The sequence below is a fragment of the Archocentrus centrarchus genome, chromosome 17, assembly GCF_007364275.1.
Source record: "Archocentrus centrarchus isolate MPI-CPG fArcCen1 chromosome 17, fArcCen1, whole genome shotgun sequence".
Classification (NCBI taxonomy): domain Eukaryota; kingdom Metazoa; phylum Chordata; class Actinopteri; order Cichliformes; family Cichlidae; genus Archocentrus; species Archocentrus centrarchus.
In genome coordinates, this window is record NC_044362.1 from 5,846,705 (window position 1) to 5,866,988 (window position 20,284).

A 20,284-nucleotide genomic window follows, 5' to 3' on the forward strand; every position below is an offset into this window, starting at 1 on the left:
CATCAATATTAGGCAGGTTATATAATCACTTAATTCCCTTTTAGTCAAATCTGTAAGAGTGATTCTGAATCAGTTTCACAGAGCAGCACCATATTTAGAGTTCTGTATTAATCCATCTGTGATAAGGTGAGTATCATTTTTTTCTCCATCAGTGTCAGGTAATTACATAACACGTACTTGTGTAGCCAACACTGCAGAAATGTTGTGTCACAACAACGGATTAACAACCCATCATGAACAACAGACAAAACTCAACCCATAAACTCCACTCTTAAAGTGTTGTTTCGTTTGTTCACAGCATTTTCAGATTTAGCCAAATAACCTTTTTGACAACAATAATGCTGATGTGTTTACATGATCCACGTGTAAACACATTATTTAGCCCCTCTTGCTCTTCCTCCATCCTTTAATAAAGCGGTCTGGTTGATGGAGCCCGTCAGTCTCCACCATGCCGTGTGAGAGTAAATCTACAGTGTACGCTGTAGCTTGTCCCCATTGTGGAGAGGGCACTGCTCCAGTCCCAGTGAGCTTTAGTAGGACAGCAGGACAGTCACCCTCTTTCATCAACTCTTGCTCAAGGGTTAGATAGCAGAGTGGTCAGTTAGTCAGAATGCCAGCAGGGCACAAGATCACAATGAGCTCACTGTGTGCCAGCCCTGCCTGCCAGACAGTCAAGGAGCAGCAGAGCAGGACAAACTTGCTTCTGAGGCAAACAGCAGTGCAAGTCAAGGTCAAACTACAGCCCACACAGTCAGGCCTGTGTTTCACCAGTGTGGTCACCACAGTGATGTAAACAACAGCAAAAATTACAAACACACTACAGGAGGATTTTTTTTTTTGTTAAAAAAAAATAAAGATCAGGCACAGAGAGAAGCTGGCACACAACCTTATATGCTGTACTGCACGATGTTGTATCAACCAATCACATTTTTATTGATTGGCTAAAACTGAGCTGTAACCCAAGGAAGGAACTCTGGGTCAATACAAAGCAAAGTGTAACTTGAGAGAAGTCATTTTCAAACACTGCTCAAATGGAACGTCTACCACAGCAAACCCCATTTATCCTAGAAATCATTCCCATCAGCTCCTCTGCCTTCACCACCATGAAAAACAGCTTCTTTTCACACTAATACAAATGTATGCATGGGCAGAGGAGAAACCACAACTAACGTCACACCTTCTTTCTTCCTGATACCACACTTCCAGAAGGGATCCATGTTCACCCCCTGACTGACACTGGGATATCAGCTGATAACCAATGTCAGTGGCTGACATTAATCTGACGTCTCACTAAAATTCTGTGTTAGATATATGTTCAACAACATTTGCTGAAGAGCTGAAATATCTAACATCCCTTACTCTTTTTCACAGTGAGAAATACAATTTATTGACCGATATTAGTATCAGACTGGTACTGAGTAATGGCAGATACAAGAAACCAAGGTATTGGTATCAAAACTGGAAACTGGTGCATTCATAGAGAATCAATGTGGTCAGGAGGGGAAAGTGTTTGAGAATGAAGGAGGCCCCAGTTCAGTATTATTACTGGTTGAGTGTACACTCTGTGACTTATTTGTTATCTATGGGCATCAGTTGTTGGATTTACCTGAATTAGGCCTCAGTGACCTTTAGTCATCAAAGCTTGCTGCTCTGTAACTAATGAAAAGTGACTGCTCCTCTTTTTGGCCCTAACGTCTAAATAACACACGCAGCTTGACAGAACATGTTTGCTTTCAGCAGAACAGTAACTTGCAGTGACAGAATACCTCGTTTGCCAATCTGATGTCACAATATGATCATCATCGAGCCCATATTTAGTCGATAACTGCAAACCACCTTGTGTTCCCACGCTTCTCATACTGCCCATACGATGGCTGAATGTACAGTAAGATACGGCTAGCTCAGCATGTGGCCAGGAGCAAGTTTCCAAAACAAAACACACAGCTCAACAGGAACAAGGGCAGCGCTGCTTATCCTCACAGATTACCCTACTTCTCTTCCTTTCTCCTTCACCACTTCTCCCCGCTCCTCTCTGCAGATGCAGAAACACAGCTTGTGGCAATCATCACAGGGAGACCATTGCACCACACCAGCTGACCACAGAGCTCCCTCACCAACTGTAAGGTCTCTTTGCAGTGCTCCTTTTTATTTTGCCGCACCTGCTGCTTTCTCCCTGCCACTGCCATTTTATTAATGGTTATTGTAAATCTCCCCCTTTCCTGCTCCTTTGCCTAATCTCCTTCATGCATTCCATTCCCTCACTCTTTTCCCTAACCCCCACCCACAAGCAGAAAAACACTTTAACTGTTGACACCAAACTGTCAGGAGGATTATATGAGTCATAACTGGATTATGCTCACATGTGTGTCATGTAAAAATCTCAGCTCTCTAGGTTGCTCCTCATTTTTCTGTTGCTGTTGGCTCCCCCAGCTTGTCCACAATGTGCAAAGTGAGGGTGGTGCAAACAAGATCCAGATGAGGCTGCATTCTTTAGATGTCAAGCCCAAAAGGGCACTGCGGCAGAAATGAATCCTGACAGGTGAGGGTTTTTGGAGGTTTGTTGCAGGGCAGTGACATCACTGGTTACGCACGGATGAAAACTAAAAAACTAAACCAGCTGCAATAATATCTAACAGAGCAATTCTTTGTATTTCCAGGCATATTTATCACCTACATGAAAACAGTCAAACTTCCCATCTCAGGTATTGCTGACTGTGCATTACCAGACAACATCTCCATGTGTTGGTAAGTCTGACCTGAAAGTCTTATTGTTCCCTTTTTTTTTTTTTAATAATAGACACTTGAATATGAAAATTAATATCTGATTGTGAGGAAACAAAGCAGAGAAGTTGTTAGCCCCAGTAATACCAAGGGGTAAAATGAGAAATCTATAAAGTTGTGGTTAAAGGTTTACATCCACTAATCATGGGCATGTCATGATAAGTTTGGGCTTTTAATGCTTTCTTTGAGTTGTTGTTTTTCCAGGGTGGAATGATTGTACAGAAACATTTTTAATGACTTTGAAAAAGCAAGAATTGGGTGCACAAGTATGAATTTAATTTGGATTTTCCCCAATCCACACAAAAAAGCCGAACCTCAACTCTACTGAAAATTTGTGGACTACATTTAAAAGCATACCAGGAAACCCACCAATTCAAATGAACTCTGCCAATGCTGCCAACAAGAGTGGTCAAATATCCAGCCAGAATTATGCCAGAGGCTTACTGATGGCTACCAAAAGCACCTGGTCGAGGTGCAACTACATAAGGGGCATTAAGCCAACTGTTTGTGGGAGGTATGCATACTTTTGACCCTGTGTGTATATTTTTGACCCTGTGTAGATTCTTGCTTATTTTTATAAAAGCTGTGTCGCTGTTGTACATACCACCACATATTTCAGTGGCTGCAGACTGGCACTGACCAGTTGGAAACTTATAGCATATCACCTCACATATCACGCCACACTACTTCACACTGCACATATTTGGGTTCCCAGCAATACACCCTCCAAATCTGAAGTACATCAAATGAACATGGAGACTCTTTGCTTTATAGTTAGATGTAAGGCTTACTGGGGATTCATACTTCAGTGGGAAATCTAAACTGTAGCTATGTCATAACCGCAAACCCCTCTGAAACCCTACGCCGGTGTAACCTGATGTGCACTTCCCTGAAAATGCAACTATGCGTCGGGGTCAACGCAGCCCGCAACTATAGAGATTAGCCCGTTCAGTGCTGTTGATTCCTCCTGTGCATTTCTGGCTACTTTTTAGCTGCAGTTTTTGAATTTTTCAGTGAGAGAAAAAAAAAACCCAATCATTTCAATATAAGGAATAATAATCATAGCATCAACATAAGGACAAATGTCAGCAAATTCCTGGAGGGAGATCGTTTAAACTATTAGAAAGGACACGAGGAAATGTATGTGGTAAAACCTGAGGGTCGAATAAGCTTGCCCCTGAAAAGAGAAGAAAAAAAAACTGACCACAACAAAGAACGGAGACCCAGGAGGTCAAAACAATCCCAGCATTTTATTTGTTTCTATCAGCTGGCACCACATAAAACACCAGGCCATGACCACAAGGTAATTAACACATAATGCACCAGCACAAGTCTGAATGCCGCCAACGACGCTGTTACGCTGTAGGCGCTACAAAGATTCTCCGCAGAACTAAATCAGGTCTTATGTACTTAAGTATGACTAAGATATAAAGCTTTCTAAGTTGCCTGATGGACTTAGTGAAAATAAGAACATATGGTCTTAAGTTAGTTTACTAAACACTGCCAAATTTTGTTCAGACATGCCATGGTTTAGCACTTAAAAACAAAGGAGATCAACTTAATATCAGCTTTTTAACTACAGCAACATGGGTGGATAAAATGCACAAAATTTCACACCCCATCTACCTCTTCCAACTCTGATCCCAAAGTGGGGCAGAAAAAAATCCACAAATAAAAAGTCTAAATAAATACAAGTGCTTTAATGAGCTCTGTCACCATTCTGAAACCCTCCTCTAAATGTCCGCTGACTAAGACTGCGCATGCAAGTAAAACCAGAGGATTGTTGATTTGTCCTCATTCTGCTGTCAGCTTCTCTTCCTCACCCCTCCTGAAACCAGCTATCATCAGCAAACTAACTTCCCATGAATTCTGCAACTGCTGCAGTTCACAGTTTCCACTTCTGTCGGCTGCAGCGATGTGTTGGGGGAAAAAAAAATGAAGTAGGAGGAGCTAAGGTACACTATATTGCCAAAAGTATTCACTCACCATCCAAATCATTGAATTCAGGTGTTCCAGTCACTTCCACGCCCACAGGTGTATAAACCAAGCGCCTAGTCATGCAGACTGCTTCTACAAACATTAGTCAAAGAATGGGTCGCTCTCAGCAGATCAGTGAATTCCAGCGTTGGATCCCAACTATGCAACAAGTTCAGTGGTGAAATTTCATTGCTACTAAATATTCCACAGTCATAGTGGTATTATAACAAAATGGAAGTGACAGGGAATGACAGAATGGGGTCAGTGGATGCTGAGGCACATTGGCCCTCTTTCCACCGATACGGTGCCAGTATTCGACCCGTTCAGCGTTTTTTTCCATCGCGAACGCACTCGGTGCTCGGCCGAAAAACGGGTTCAACTCGGGCCCCGCAAGCTAGCTGGTCTGGAACCAAAAACGTGTGACGGAAGTGGCAGAAGAGCATGACTCTGCCATCTCAACTTAAAGTTTTCTACTGCTATTTCACTGCATGGTGTGTATTACGTGAGAAAAGCAATGCGATTGTCATGGCTGTGAATTACGTTGGGCTCTAAGGCTGAACTTGCTGCTTTGTATCAGTTTATATTACAGATAAAAGGACACAAAGTGCGTACTTGTCTATCTCATAATCGCTCTGTTTACCTCTGTGCTGCACACAGAGGCTGCAGTAGTTTTGTTTGAACTGTAAAATATGTTCGCAGCACAAGAAAGGGGAGCGTGTTCTCCCACGTTTGTGCGCTTCGGCTTCCGTGTCCAGACACGAACCCGCCCACGCTCATACGTAAAGGATCAGTTCACAAAGCGTGGTGGAAATGCAGGTTTGTTCCGCCGGTTCATTCAAACCGACACCATAACTGACATGAGCACCGGCACCTCGGCGGTGGAAACTTAATGATAGTGGGCAGAGGTCATCAACTTTGTGCAGAGTCAGTCACTACAGACTTAACGAGGCCTTCAGATTAGCTCAAGAACAGTGTTAAAGAGCTTCATGGAATGGATTTCCATGGTCGAGCAGCTCCATCCAAGCCTTACATCACCAAGCACAATGCAAAGTGTCGGATGCAGTGGTGTAAAGCACACCGCCACTGGACTCTAGAGCAGTGGAGACGTGTTCTCTGGAGTGACAAATCACACTTCTCCATCTGACAATCTGATGGATGAGTCTGGGGGTTGCCAGATACTGTGGTGTGGGGTTGTTTTTCAGGGGTTGGGCTCTGCCCCTTAGTTCCAGAGAAAGGAACTCTTAATGCTTCAGCATATAAAGACATTTTGGACAATTTCGTGCTCCCAACTTTGTGGGAACATTTTGGGGATGGGCCCTTCCTGTTCCAACATGTCTGCACACCAGTGTACAAAGCAGGTCCATAAAGACATGGACGAGTGAGTTTGGTGTGGAAGAACTTGACTGGCCTGCACAGAGTCCTGACTTCAACCTGATAGAACACCTTTGGGATGAATCAGAGTGGAGACTGTGAGCCAGGCCTTCTCGTCCAACATCAGTGTCTGACCTCACAAATGTGCTTCTGGAAGAATGGTCAGAAATTCCCACAAACACTCCTAAATCTTGTGGAAAGTCTTCCCAGAAGAGTTGAAGCTGTTATAGCTGCAAAGGGTGGCCGAAGATCATATTAAACCCTATGGATTAAGAATGGGACGTCACTCAAATTCATATACGTGTGAAGGCAGACGAGTGAATACTTTTGGCAACATAGTGTATATAAGAAAGAATCATGCAGGTCACAAATAAAGCAAGTTTTATGGTGAGAAATACATTTTCAACCTTTGATGGGTTTGAATCCATTTCTTAGTGCATGATTTTAATCTCTTATAAACCCAACATCTTCTGTGTGTAGTATACCTCAGGATTGGTTCAATTTTACCACATTCTCAAGCCAGTGGTGAGTACATGTACAATACGGTCATCAGTGCCATCATAGTGCCACTGACTGAACTTAGCCCAGGCTATAAGCATGCTGGGTGCTGGCATGAATGTCAAAGCTGCTGCTAAAGCCTTGCATGTTCATGAGAGCACCATCTCCGATTGGACTGTTCTTGGTGAAAGTCTGAGTGGACAGAGGTACCAGGATGACATTGTGTCATTCCTGCAGTAACACCCCACCCTCTGGCAGGACAATCCACACCCCCACGCAGCCAGGATAGTGCAGGCCTTTCTGGATCAGAAGCATATTCAGACACTTCCTTGGTCAACATTTTGCACCCTATGTCTCCTACTGAATATTTCTGGAACTTGCCGGGCCGAAGTGATCAGAGGTCACCTTAACCAATGACCATTGCACAGCTGCAGGTTGCACTCATCCAGAAATGGAGATCAGTTCATCAACAGCAGATTCAGACACTTGTGCAGTCCACGAGCAGACAGGTGACTGCTTGCATCATGTCCACAGGAGCCCGTTCCTTGTATTAAAATATCTTGTACAGTATATACATATATTACAGTGTTGGTCTAAAAAATCTATTTAAAAACACTTGCACTTCTTTCGTTGAGCAGTATATTTATATCACAAAGAGGTGCAGCTGCTAGTGACATGCTAATAATTGAGGGGAATCGCTGTGGGTTAGTTAAACTTTAAAATTCAAAGAATACACTTGCAGTGGATATTAGTACAGAGAAAACCAGAACAGGGTTCAAGTGAAGCACCGAAAAATATGTGGCTGATTTTTAATATAGATTACACCTCTAATAGCTGGATGGATGTTGGATGCTTTCTGTTATGAGCAATTTATGCATGCAATATTGATGTATTTGAACAAAAATCTGTCTGTACATGCACAAGTATCATTTTGTTGTCAGTACAGAAAACCAACTGTTTAAATGTTGAGAACACCCAAAATTAGCCGTAAACAAGAACCTCTGTGGGATACAGCAGCACCGCCACTGTCTGTCATAATATTGTACTTATAATAATATCTGATTAACTGGAGACCGTTAGAATAGAAATGCATGACTAAATGTTCCCCCTAACAAAAATAATCACTATTTAACAAGTGTTGTTATGTGGAAACTAACGAATGGGCTCATTTAAATAAACTTAGCTTCACGTCTTATTCTTCATTTGCAAAAAAACCAAGAAACACAAGTTTAACTTAAGCAGAATATTTTCAATTTGAGCACAAAAACCCCTTTTGAACCACAGGCCACACAAACAAGCAATGAGAAGATTTAACTCCAAATATGTTTTTGTTTTTTAAGGAGATGAGCCCAACCACTTCCATCCTTCCCTTATTTTCTTGATTTGCTTCTCCCATTTCTGCCTAGTTCATCTTTCTGTCCTTCCTCCTCCAACACGCAAACATCTTGACTGTTGACAAAAAATATCCCAGACTCAGAGTGCTCCAGCCATGTAGTTATCCAGCAGGGTTTCCAGTCAGTGAGCCTGTTGAGTCACACAGATGACCAGCAGGCATTTTTACTCTTATAGTGCCTGTCTGGTAGACACGTTAGGAATCTGGCACTTTAAATAAAGCTGCTTCCCACCACAGGTGTAAATGTAGCCAGGATGTCAACAGAGTCTGGCCCTGTGCTGGTATATCTCACATTTTTGCAGATAAAGGTGCAGCAAAAAAAAAAAAAAAAGTTGTACGGTGTTGGAATGTCAACACTCCTGGCTAAACTGCAATAACTGGTAGAATGCTCAAAACAGTCTAGGCTGGTTTGAAACACAGAAGGTGACTGTCTTTGTTTCAGTAGACATCCCACTGTGTCATCTCAGTTTAGCCTGACCCAAACACAGCTGACAGAAAACACCACACATACTGATCAGCATGGCTCTGCAAACCTCGCAGGCCCAGGTCCCACATCTTCACAGGACTAAAACTAAAAGGGCCCAGGGCCAGATTTACAGCTGGGTGGAACAACAAGCTCCATCTGGTCTGTGTCTAAACACTACAGGAGCAGGAAGAAACTGGCTCTGTGAGACATCTCAGGAAATAAGCAACACATACATGAGCCAGTGTTTGAAATGCTCATCCTTCACTTGTTGTAACAAAAGGTATATTACACTTGGTAGATAGGTAGATACATGTTGTGATAGAAGATAAAATAGCTGCCACTGTAATACCATCCCAAAGTTAGAAAGTCTTATCAGTGAGTGAGAACTGATGGCCAGTGTTCTGATAAGCCTCTCAAATACACTGATATACTTAGAGTATCAGTCAAAAAGACAAATTCTCCTGACCATACTGAGATTACTTTGGCTTTAGTTTTTATGACAAAGGTGAGCAAGCCAACACTGTGCACTATTTACCTGATGATGTGTCATCATCTCCATTCAGCCTACTCATATGCTGGCATCCACTGTGGCTAAAAGTGTCACTGTTGTCTGATATCAGACAGAACTTTCAACCCATTATCTATGGAAGAAGACATACATACATGCTACAATTAGGGGCGCTCCTAGGCACCATTTTTCTGAAATTATAATTTGTACGAATCAGATAGATTAAAAGTAGGGGCAAACATTAGCAGTGTTAGCACCTGCAGCCTTCTTCCTTGTAACGTCCATATTCCTTTAATGTAGGGCTGAGCGGTGTACTGGTTCGCACCGAAAACCGGTCTTTATTTTCGTGGTGTGAATTTTTCTTCACTGCCATAACGGTGAATGGCCTAAACAACATCTGGAATGTGCACGGCTTTGTCCGGAAGTGTTTCAGTGGGGTCTCACTTCACTGCGTCACCACAACGCCACAGGCGTGCTTGCTTGAGCGTGTGAACAAAAGTTTAGTGGTGACAATGGCTGCCGGTGAAAGTTGTAAAAGCAACTGCACCTGCACCTGCACAAGTTGCTGAAGATGGCCCAGAGGAATTAATACCAAAAAGAGGAGCCACATCTGTCACCTGGAGGTTCTTCAGATATCAGATGTCAAGACCAAATGACGATATACTGCAAATGCTGTAGAGCACAAGTAGTCGCTGGAAGTGGTACCACTAGCAAGAAAGAAAATGTGGGTAAGAACTAGGGTTTAATATTTTTCCCGAAAATGACATGAATCAAATCCCGGGAAATGACGAGCCATTTCCCGGGAATCCCGGGAAAAAGTTTATTTATTTTTTTATTTTAATTAGGCCTTCTGTAGCCTGTGTCGGCCTTAACCTATTCTGATATTGTAGAGGTAGCTTTCCAGCTATGTCCTGTTATGCCCAGTAGGGGGTAACGTCGGCTTGATTAACGCAATAAAACCTACATCTCGGCATTCGAGTGCTCGAGCTATGCGGTGTTGTATCGTTCCTCAACACTCCCTTAACAAATATAATTCGAATATTCCTCCATTGTACATGGAATTATACCAAGCTATTTTACAACTGCTGGTACAAAACAATACGGTTCATCTCCACAGCATTGATAAAGGCTCAGCCACGCTGTCGTGGCGACATCTGTTGCACTATATCTCCACCAGTGGAACGCTGTAATAGTCATTGAAAAGTTAACTACCGTACTAAACTATAATATGACATAACACAGGGCCTTGAGTAATGCACCACGACTTGGTCATTGCCATTCTGGCAACAGCAAATTTATAACACCGTGTCTGAGGGTTAAAGTAGGTTCGCTGTGAATCGTCTATTGAAAAACTGGCCAATCCTTATAGCCTAAAAAATATACATTTTACTCAACTCCATTTTAAAAGCGAAATATGTTAAAGCAATCTATTTCATGATCATTTCTTCACCCATTAGGCCCGTATCCTAATTCATGATTGTTAGTAAGCGGCTGCAAACGAGGAAAAGAAACACTCGAAGTTAAACAGATATTTCTTTATTGTTCAGGGCAGGCATATTTTATAGGCTATATAATGCAATATAACAATATATAATAATATGAAATTATATAATACAAAATACCTTAGGGTAAACACATTGCCTACGATTTCAACAAATTAAAGAGGAAAAAAGTACAACTGTGTAATACCTCTATTAAAACGCTTGAGATGAAGGCTGAAGCCTTAAACGGAGGCTGAACGTGCCTGAAATGAAGAGTAATGCTTTTCGCATTAAACGAACCCTTCTCTCAATATTTCCATAAATTTAACATTCTGAAGCTTTCTTTTCTTTCTGAAAGTCAAATCGACGCGCGCGACTTTTTTCCCGGTTTCCCGTCTAACGTTTCCCGGGAAACGGGAAATTGTTCTGATCGCATTTCCCGGGAATCCCGGATCCCGGGATTAAACCCTAGTAAGAACCCACTTGGATGAAAACAAAAATACCATCAAATACCATCATTATGATCCAAAAAACAAAAACGTGACATGAAAATTTTGTCATACCGCCCACCCCTACTGCAATGATTGCTGCAGTCGAGCAGATGGAGAGCCATGGAGGGACAAATCCCACCAAACAGGAAGAAAGTGAATTTTAAAGAGCTGCAAGGCTGATAGAACGCTGAACAAGGCTGCTGAGGTTCCTGAAGAATATACTGCATTTCTAACTGCTGGAAAAGGTCTTTGGCTCCGAGCTTAATGTGAGTGTCCTGCAAAAGGAACACCAGATTAAAACAATGTGTCAGGAGCACAGAGGAGATGACTGATAGCATCTGACTTCAAGCCAGATCTCAACTCCAGTTCACACAGACTGGAAAAAAACAGAGCAAAAAGCAGGTTTAATCCAAACAGTAATTCAACTTACAAAATAAGCATATAAACAAGCTCTTATTTGTCCTAATCTGTCAAGTTTTGTCAGTGAATTCACTGAACCAATGTGCGACTATGCAGAGCGCGGGCCATGACTTTATGACCACTGCAACTACTGTCACCAAAAGAAGGCAGCCACTGCTGCTCACAGGTACAGAGGAGAAACCTGAGGACAGAAACACGACGCTCAAGTCCAGCCACAACAAGGTGGCACACAACACCACGTGATGCAACTTCATAGCTTATTTCTACACATTCATATTGACACAGACTGTAACAACAGCTGATTCAGTGCTGATATTTGAGCCACATATTTTTACTGACCATTTGCAATGGGAATGAATTACTTTATGCTACAGTGACTGTAAATTCAATTCAATGTTATTTATATAGCACCAAATCATAACAGTCGCCTCAAGTTGCTTAAATGTAAACACATTTAAATTTCTGTTATACAATACTACATATAGTTTCTGGATTATCGTGGTCTATGCTTAACAGCCCAAAACAGTACAGTAGCTTTATGACTTAAAGCTGTGAGTGAGGATTTGGTTGTAGGTTGATTAAAAAAATAAATAAAATGAGATTTGCTCAGATATGAAGCCAACAAATTATCAAAACTTTCCCTTTAGGGTCAAATCAGAGTTCATACACATTTTTACAAATAAAATTCAATGATTTTCAGAAGACTGTGAGGGAAATATTTATGACCATGAACATTTTTAAATCTCCGTAGATTTCACTAACATTTGCCGCTAAGAAAGAGGAGATGTGAAATGTATTTAGGAGTATCAATAACAAAACAATGCAAAATTCAGCCAAAGCTGCCTTTTCATTTAAGTGACACTGGGCTGCTTTAGCATGGCTAGACAGCGTTGCCTTTTCCATGCTCACCGTGGCAAACTAAATGATTTGCATTTTGGTCCTTTTGCAAATTAAGCCGGCTATTATTAAATCTTCGTTTTCAGCATTGTGCAAACTTAGACCAAACTTAGACTGTCACCACACACAAGCATTGAGCTCCCCCAAAAAAACTAGACCAATTCAAAAGTGAACCACAAACTGTTTCGTACAGGCACCCCTGAAGCAAATGTCCAAGTCTTTTCCAAAACGTTTTAGGGTTATTCATTTTTCCAAATCTTCCCAGCGACAGGAAATGCTGTTGTCTAATCCCATGTTTCCTATAAACCTGCAAAACAATTCACTGAACAATCATTTAGTCAATCAACAGAAAATTTAATTAACAGTTTTCATAACTAATGGATCAATTAAAGTTATTTTTATGCAGAAAATGCCAAGCATTCCCTTTTTCTAGACTATGAGGACTCTTGGATAAATTGTTATGGGGTTTTTGGACCTCTTGCAGCAGATAATACCCACTGTAGTTAATTAAAATCGCACAAACACAGGAAAGTGTTTTAAGATGGTGTCTGGCGTATGCACGTTTGGCACTGCAATCAACCAAAGGTCACTGAAGATGTCAAAGAAAGACTGCTCTGCAAATATAGAAGTGTGTGTGATTCTGTTGTGTTCTAGCCGCACGCACAGACTTGTTAAGACATGGATGATCAGAGTGCGCCATTTGTTACATCATACATTTTTTCAGGAACTTGGTTCATTTGACAAAACTACGCCTACCACTATGCAGAAGGACGCACGCATCTACCCGTGATGAGAGGCTCATGCTTGTGACAGCGTGACAGGATGTAAATAATAACGGTGTCCCCCTCAGCTGAGCTGGGATGTTGGCTCTCTGCATGCCTCTTCTTTGTTGTTTTAAGTAACAGGGCCATAATTTCTAGGAAAAACATAATGCTACTCAGTTTTTCAAATATATTGCAGTGCTTTGAGCACTACAAGGTGAGTGCTAGTTATATCCAAAAGAAGGCACATACAGCTGATATCACCAAAAATGAGCAACTCACACTAAAATGATCTAGATGAATAGCTGTATAAGCCAAAGGAAAACTACATGCATTTCACTTTGGGATGAACCATCCCTTTATGTTAGACTGGATTTTCTTCCTTCATATTTGTGACCCACAAATTATATCTGCATACAGACATCTTCAAACTGTTTAGAGGAACCACCTTTCTGCAAATGAATACAGCCTTAGAGTTTGAAGCTCTGCACAGACATCACTGACTGGTGATGTGACTCTCCTTTTTTAATACAAGGATTTGAGGCCCATAAATTTAATGTTCTGAAAAGGAATTTCCTGTTGGAGCAAGTGGCTTTGCTGTGCAAAGTTAACTTATGCTACACTCATTATGCCAGTCTCTCAGTTAGACACACAGCCATCTCATTGTCAGGTTGTAACCACAGACTGAAGACAGAAAACTGTCTCTGAAAACAACAATAATTTTTAGGGTTTACAGTCAACGGTTGGTTTCCCTGGCGCCGTCCCGGGCTGAGGCACTGTCGCGCCGGGCTGAGAACTTCAGCAGTTAGCTATCGCTATCACCACCGTCTGCAAGCAGGCACGACCATTAGTACTATCAAGCGATTATCCGGTACCGAGGAGGGACTAGGACCCTGATTTAAAACTAAAAAAGGTGAAAACAAACATCGGCAGTGACTATCAACCAAATCAATGTGAAAAAGCAACATAAAGAGCCTCAGTAACATGTGTGGCCCCCACACGCTGCCAGGACAGCTTCAAAGCACCTCAGCTTTGATTTCGTGAGTCCCTGGAGCTCTGCTGGAGGAATAGAACAGCAATTTCCAAATGATATTCCCTCATTTGGTATTTTGATCATGGTCGTGTAGAGCTATGACTAACTCCCATAGGTCTTCAACTGAGGACATAGCATATTATTGCAACCATCTTTATTAAACTGTTCATTAACTCCTCGTGTCCCAGTGATTCTTTCATGACTGAGAGGGTGACAAAGGTTCCATTATAGAATAGTTTGTATTGATCTGCAGTGACCCTTATCTCTAAGGGGACAAGTGGACTTAAACACTTCCAGCAAATTCCCATACTGATCCCTTACCTGCAGGGATCATGGTTCAGGCTTTTCATTTAATTTGTTACCTGCTTTAACTTGGCCCTGTCACAATTTAACCTAAAGGCCAAGGATAGCTGTATACTCACTGTAACATGATGTACCCTTTATATTACCTAATTACTGGGAATTGATTACACATTGATTAATAGCTGTGATATCTCTCTGTTACAGACCAGCTGTGTTAGAGCTTTGAATGGTACTTATAGACTTACATAACTGCCATTCTCTCAGGGCCAGGTTTCTGCTGGGTAAAAAATACTAAATGCAACGTTGACAAAGCAGAGCATGCTGTCAAATCTAGGGTGAAACAAACTATCTCACAAAGGCAGAGGCTGCAGTGGATTTTGCGTGTATGTGTATAATTTGTTTACACTGGCAGCCCCTTGTGCAAATTAGGACCCAATAAAGATAAGAGTTCAATTGCTTCAACAATTAATAGCTCAAAGGTCCACCCGCAGGAGCAGGACCGGGAGCTGGCTCAGCTGTTTGAGGACAGAGACAGGGGTTAACGGTCGCAAAGATTAACGAGCTCAATAAATGATGACTCAGCTACAGTGTTTTGTCTCCTAAACACATTCAGGAGGGCACACGCGCGCGCCTACACACGGACTCTGCCGCTCGATGTGACCGAGTTGAAAGCTGCAGAGCAACAACACAAATCTAGCTAGTCTAGTTTGCTGGGCTAACGCTAGTGAGCTGCTGTTGGTTGGGTTGAAGGGATATCCGCTGCAGGAGACCCTTTTTTTTTTTTTTTTACTTGTTGAAGGAGAGTGCCAGTAAAGGCAGCCATCCCTAAATAATGATTCAGAAAAGCAGTAACCGGTTTGCTGGCTGCCTAGTTAGCCAGGCTACTAGCTAGCTGCTAGTTCAGGTTTAACATGAAGCTAACTCACCTCATACTGGATGTACTGCTTCCTCCACTCCGGGGTGATGTGAGCTGACAGATGCTCTGTGAATTTCATGTTGGCCGTGTAGTGTTTTTTTCTCCCCTACCGTTTCTGTAACCAGGACCGGAGCCGTTGAGGCCGGCAGCGGGAGGCTTTCTCTGTTTATACAGTTACTCTCATCCGAAGATTATGGCCAAAGACAGATACAGAGAGAGAGATGCCCTTTTTGTCTTTACGGGTAACCTAGCTAACTACCGGTACACCATTTCTGCCGTCCTAAACATACTCGACGAAGTGTTCGTGGAGTTGCATGTTAGTTAAAGAAAACCGTTAAATTTGCTTTTATCTGCGGAGCCAGTTTTATCTTTTTGTTTCTGGTGAACAGGCTAACAGTGTTGGCGTTAGCTGGATCTTGCTGTTTTTCCCCTCCTGCTCTCTCGCTGTCGTTCATCCTCTACCTCTCTCCACCTCCCGTCTCCCGCTCCCTTCGCGTGCAGTGGGAAATATAAAAACGAGCCGACCCTCTGTTAACGTGAACCAGTGGTGGGTGTAACGAGGTGTGGCTTTCTTCAAGAGATGTCATCAGACCTGGGTTTAAACTTAACGGTGAGGTAATGAGCGAAAAAGGAGGGATGAGCAATCATAATTTATGTTCAGAAATGAGCTGCTGTCATTTGAGGTCGTTTTAATCAAACAATAACGTTCTTGTTATTAACACAGCTTCTTTCTGCTTTGGTGAATTACTTTTGTGCTTCAACTATTGGCTGCTTCCAGCTAGACTGTAGGAACACACAAAGTGAAAGTATAAATGTCTTTAATGAGTAGCAGGGCGACTGCAGTGATTGCAGAAATACTTCCAGTTGTAGGCTACAGGAGTTTCCCCTGCTCTTTGACGCCAGTAAACACTTTCCTGGCGAGTTTATGGTCTCAGTCACCAGTTGTAATCTTAGTGAATACAACTTGATGTTTATTTTGTAAACTAAAGTGACCATTAGAGTCAAAGACGAGAATAAAATAGCGTATGCCTGGCTACCGACTTGTGATTGAAGTCAGCAGCCAGGGTCGTGCCAAAAGTGGGTTTCCGATGTTTGTGTGTTTCTTATGTGTAATATCTTTGCTTATATTGGTAAACAGACTGCAGTCAACAGGATTTATGAAGGGCTTATATATAAAATGAAGAAATGACCTGTTTTGCAAGTATCTTCGCGACTCTGTATCGTTGTACCTACATTATAATTAATCCAGTACCTCTACCCTGTGACAGGAGTGTTGTTTCTCGTTCAGAATGACCTGATATCATTCATGAGAGATATGTTTAACATATGTTTCACTAATCCTAGGCCAAAAAGTTATTTACAACTGTTTAAATACAGCCAATCAACCGGAAATCACTTTTTTGGCAGACGATCGCTTTTTGGCACAACACCAGTTTGCATGTAGCGTCGCAGTTTAACGGCACGATCACACTTAAAGAAAGTCTCGTTTCAAAGAGGTGAGGTGGCGATGTCAATAAAACTCAGCTTGATGGGACTTTTCCATTAGGTGACATCATGGTGAGTAAAACGGTGAAGATGATTTTACCATAAGCTGTTGGCAATTTACGTTTCATGTTGTAGAGCAAAAGGTGAAAATCTCAAAACTGTGCGTTAATCACAGACCGTATTTTCAGCATCTGATAATAAACCCGTTAAGAAAAAGACACTGAAGCGACTGAAATTGAAGTTAAACTAAAACGCGGACTCATTTGCAGCTTTTTAAAACTCTTTAGGCACTGACTGTAATTTTCTTAAAGTAAATAAATAAACAAAGCCTGCCTGCTAACTTGGGTTTGTTTTGGCCCGGCAGCTCTTAGGCTACCCGCAGTAAGCTGAGACTGTGCAGCTTCACCAGCAAATCATCATGCAGGTTTGTTGTTGTTGTTGTTGAATGACTTCTACACTGTAGCAGTGTTTGGCAATGGTAGATACCAGCACCTGTTGAAACAAAAGTTACAGGACCTGGAGTCGCTGCTGTGTAGTATTGCATGACAATTGCACCCCCACCGTAACGTGCTTTTATTTGTATTGCGCCTTTAAAGTCTTGCATTAAATTTGGCTGGAGTCCCTTTCTTAATTTTGTCCTATTCAAATGCCATGAAGGTATTACAAGTTTATCCACAGCGATAATAATTTATTATTTCTCCACAAAGCAACCTTCCACGTTTATAACATACTTTATAACATATATTATGTCTTGTGTATCTGGAAATCTTTTAATTCAATCTTTTAATGCTCTTTCCAGTTGTGCATTTCAGTGAGCTGCATATTCCGATGGCACTTGAATGCCACATGTGTGACGTTGCCACCTTTGGGACTGGGTGACGTAGATTTTTTTTTATGCATTATTATTTATTTAATTATTTCCAAGTGGGAACATTCAGGTGGAAAGTTACCAAATAAACGATGCTTAGCCAGCAACACTTATTACATCATATATTACCTATTTTTGGCGGGGGGAGGGGAGGTGTATTTATGTATAATTACTGGAATATAACTGGGAAAAAATATGAGAATAAAATATAGGAAACGACTGTGATACCATCAAATGCACCGTTTTAAAGTCTGGTAAAATAAGGCCTCGCACCGTTATGACACATAAAGACTGAACAACTAGTACTTTTGTCTTTTTTCCAGATATCACAGCACCAACATCGTGTGCAAAATTACTTGTCCTATAGCCTTCCCACAGCCATATCAGTAATATATCTATAGTTCAGATTCTAGTGAGTGTTCGTTTTTATTAAGCCCTGTGAATATATGCGCGCGTATGCTGTTGCTATATTGCCAAAAAAAAAAAAAGTTGAGTTGAAAGATACATAAGTCCTTTATGTCTTTAGACAACACGTGTATTGCGTGCAGCAGCGTGGGATTACCCGCAATTTAACCACCCAGCTAAGTTAACCTCAGTGGCTTCGTTTAAGTGTTATTATGAACCCTGGGTTTGAAACCACAGCGGCGTGATTCTTGAAAGACGATCAGCGCCATCTAGTGTTTGAAAGAGGCATCGCATGCCATGTGTCTGAAGGTCTTAAGCCAGTTTGACACAGACTGCTATAAAACCTTCATTTCATGCTCTTTAAGTGTGATTATTAGTTATATCACTGACATGTCAAAAAATGGAAAAAATACTGCGCAATGTAAAGAGCACAGAGGAGGCACAAAACATACAAAATGTATTTTTTCACCTTTTAACTTTTTTCTTTATATTGTGCATTTATATTATGTACAGTAAGTAAAATGAAAGCAGGACAATCTACCCTGACAACAGAAAGATGCAGACAGAGAACATACATGGAAACTTAAGACATCCTCAATACTGAAAACCTAAGAATAACAATAATAAACAAGATTCATGACAAACTGTAGCACCTTAACCATCAGTATTAAAACATCTTTTCACACGTTGTTGATGTCCAGAGATTCTCACACAAACTGCTGTCATTCTGTTGTGTCACCTGCAGGCCCAGCAGCACCCACGTCTCTGTAAGGAGTGCGACCTGCGTGGAATGAATGCACTGTGATATCTGAGTGACGGCTGCAGCACCGTCGGAGCAGAGAACTTTTCATTTTACATGTTTTTCTTCAGTTACAGCAGTACAACCAAAAACAGCAAAGTAAAATGTCAATACAGATGAAATGCAGTGATTTGGAAATCATTTGAACACTTTTTTTTTTTTAATTAAAAATGCTCACAGACAACATAAAAATGTTGTGTTATGGCTTTAAAAAATGCTAATTTTATATTTGATTCTGGAAGCACATCTCAAAAACATTTGCACAGGTGACGCAAAGCAGTGAAAACAAGATCCACAATCGCCGTGTTCACAAATGCAAGTTCAAACTTTACAGTGCAAAAAACAAACAAACAGCTATAAACAAGGTCACAAAGGTTGCAGCCGTCTTTGGACCTTAGCTGGAATGAGATTAGGTGGGAAAATGTCCAGTCAGGTCTGACCATTCAAAAAATGAAATTCTCTTTGAAAATCATGGATGTGTCGTGGTTAGCACTGTTGCCTCACACCAAGAAGGTCCTGGTTTGAATCCACCTCCACCGGGCCTTTCTGGGTCTGTCAGTTATGTTTGTGTGGATTTTCACTGGGTTCTCCAGTTTCCTCCCACAGTCCAAAGACATACAGTTAGTGGGGTTAGGTTAACTGGGGATTCTAAATTGCCCATAGGTGTGAATGGTTGTCTGTCTCTCTGTGTTTGCCCTCTGACAGGCTGGCGACCTGCACAGGGTGTACCCTGCCTCTGGCTCCACGATAGCTGGGATAGGCTTGAATGAGTGACGTCCCATTCTTAATCCATAGGGTTTAATATGATGTTGGCCCACCCTTTGCAGCTATAACAGCTTCAACTCTTCTGGGAAGGCTTTCCACAGGTTTAGGAGTGTTTATGGGAATTTCTGACCATTCTTCCAGAAGCACATTTGTGAGGTCAGACACTGATGTTGGAGGAAAAGGCCTGGCTCTGCTCTAATTCATCCCAAAGGTGTTCTATCAGGTTGAAGTCAGGACTCAGGCCAGTCAAGTTCTTCCACAACAAACTCCCTCATCTGTGTCTTTATGGACCTGCTTTGTACACTGGTGTGCAGCCATGTTGGAACAGGAAGGGCCCATCCCCAAACTGTTCCCACAAAGTTGGGAGCATGAAATTGTCCAAAATGTCTTGGTATGCTGAAGCATTAAGAGTTCCTGTCACTGGAACTAAGGGGCCGAGCCCAACCCCTGAAAAACAACCCCACACCACAGTATCTGGCAACCCCCAGACTCATCCATCAGATTGTCAGATGGAGAAGTGTGATTTGTCACTCCAGAGAACACGTCTCCACTGCTCTAGAGTCCAGTGGCGGTGTGCTTTACACCACTGCATCCGACACTTTGCATTGTGCTTGGTGATGTAAGGCTTGGATGGAGCTGCTCGACCATGGAAATCCATTCCATGAA

At 41.8% G+C, this 20,284-nt stretch overlaps 1 protein-coding gene and 1 long non-coding RNA gene across 4 annotated transcripts in view; one reads left to right on the top strand and one right to left on the bottom strand.

The window, feature by feature from the left end:
• LOC115795390 (xenotropic and polytropic retrovirus receptor 1 homolog) overlaps positions 1–15,813 on the bottom strand; it is a 40,030-nt gene extending 24,217 nt beyond the window's left edge. Inside the window, exon 1 of the mRNA XM_030751276.1 lies at positions 15,307–15,813. Within this exon, the coding sequence (XP_030607136.1) occupies positions 15,307–15,375 (69 nt within the window). The 5' untranslated portion in view covers positions 15,376–15,813. The remainder of the gene's footprint in view (positions 1–15,306) is intronic.
• LOC115795391 (uncharacterized) lies at positions 2,029–19,421 on the top strand. 3 transcript variants are annotated; one of them, XR_004021260.1, is made up of 5 exons: positions 2,401–2,539; positions 2,658–2,745; positions 17,146–17,205; positions 17,581–17,656; positions 18,800–19,421. It is a non-coding gene; the product is annotated as an uncharacterized LOC115795391 (long non-coding RNA). The 3 variants fall into 3 exon arrangements; XR_004021259.1 differs by lacking the exons at positions 17,146–17,205; positions 17,581–17,656 and adding an exon at positions 2,029–2,119 and having other exon boundaries at positions 2,431–2,539; XR_004021258.1 differs by lacking the exons at positions 17,146–17,205; positions 17,581–17,656.
• Positions 19,422–20,284: the final 863 nt, after the last annotated feature.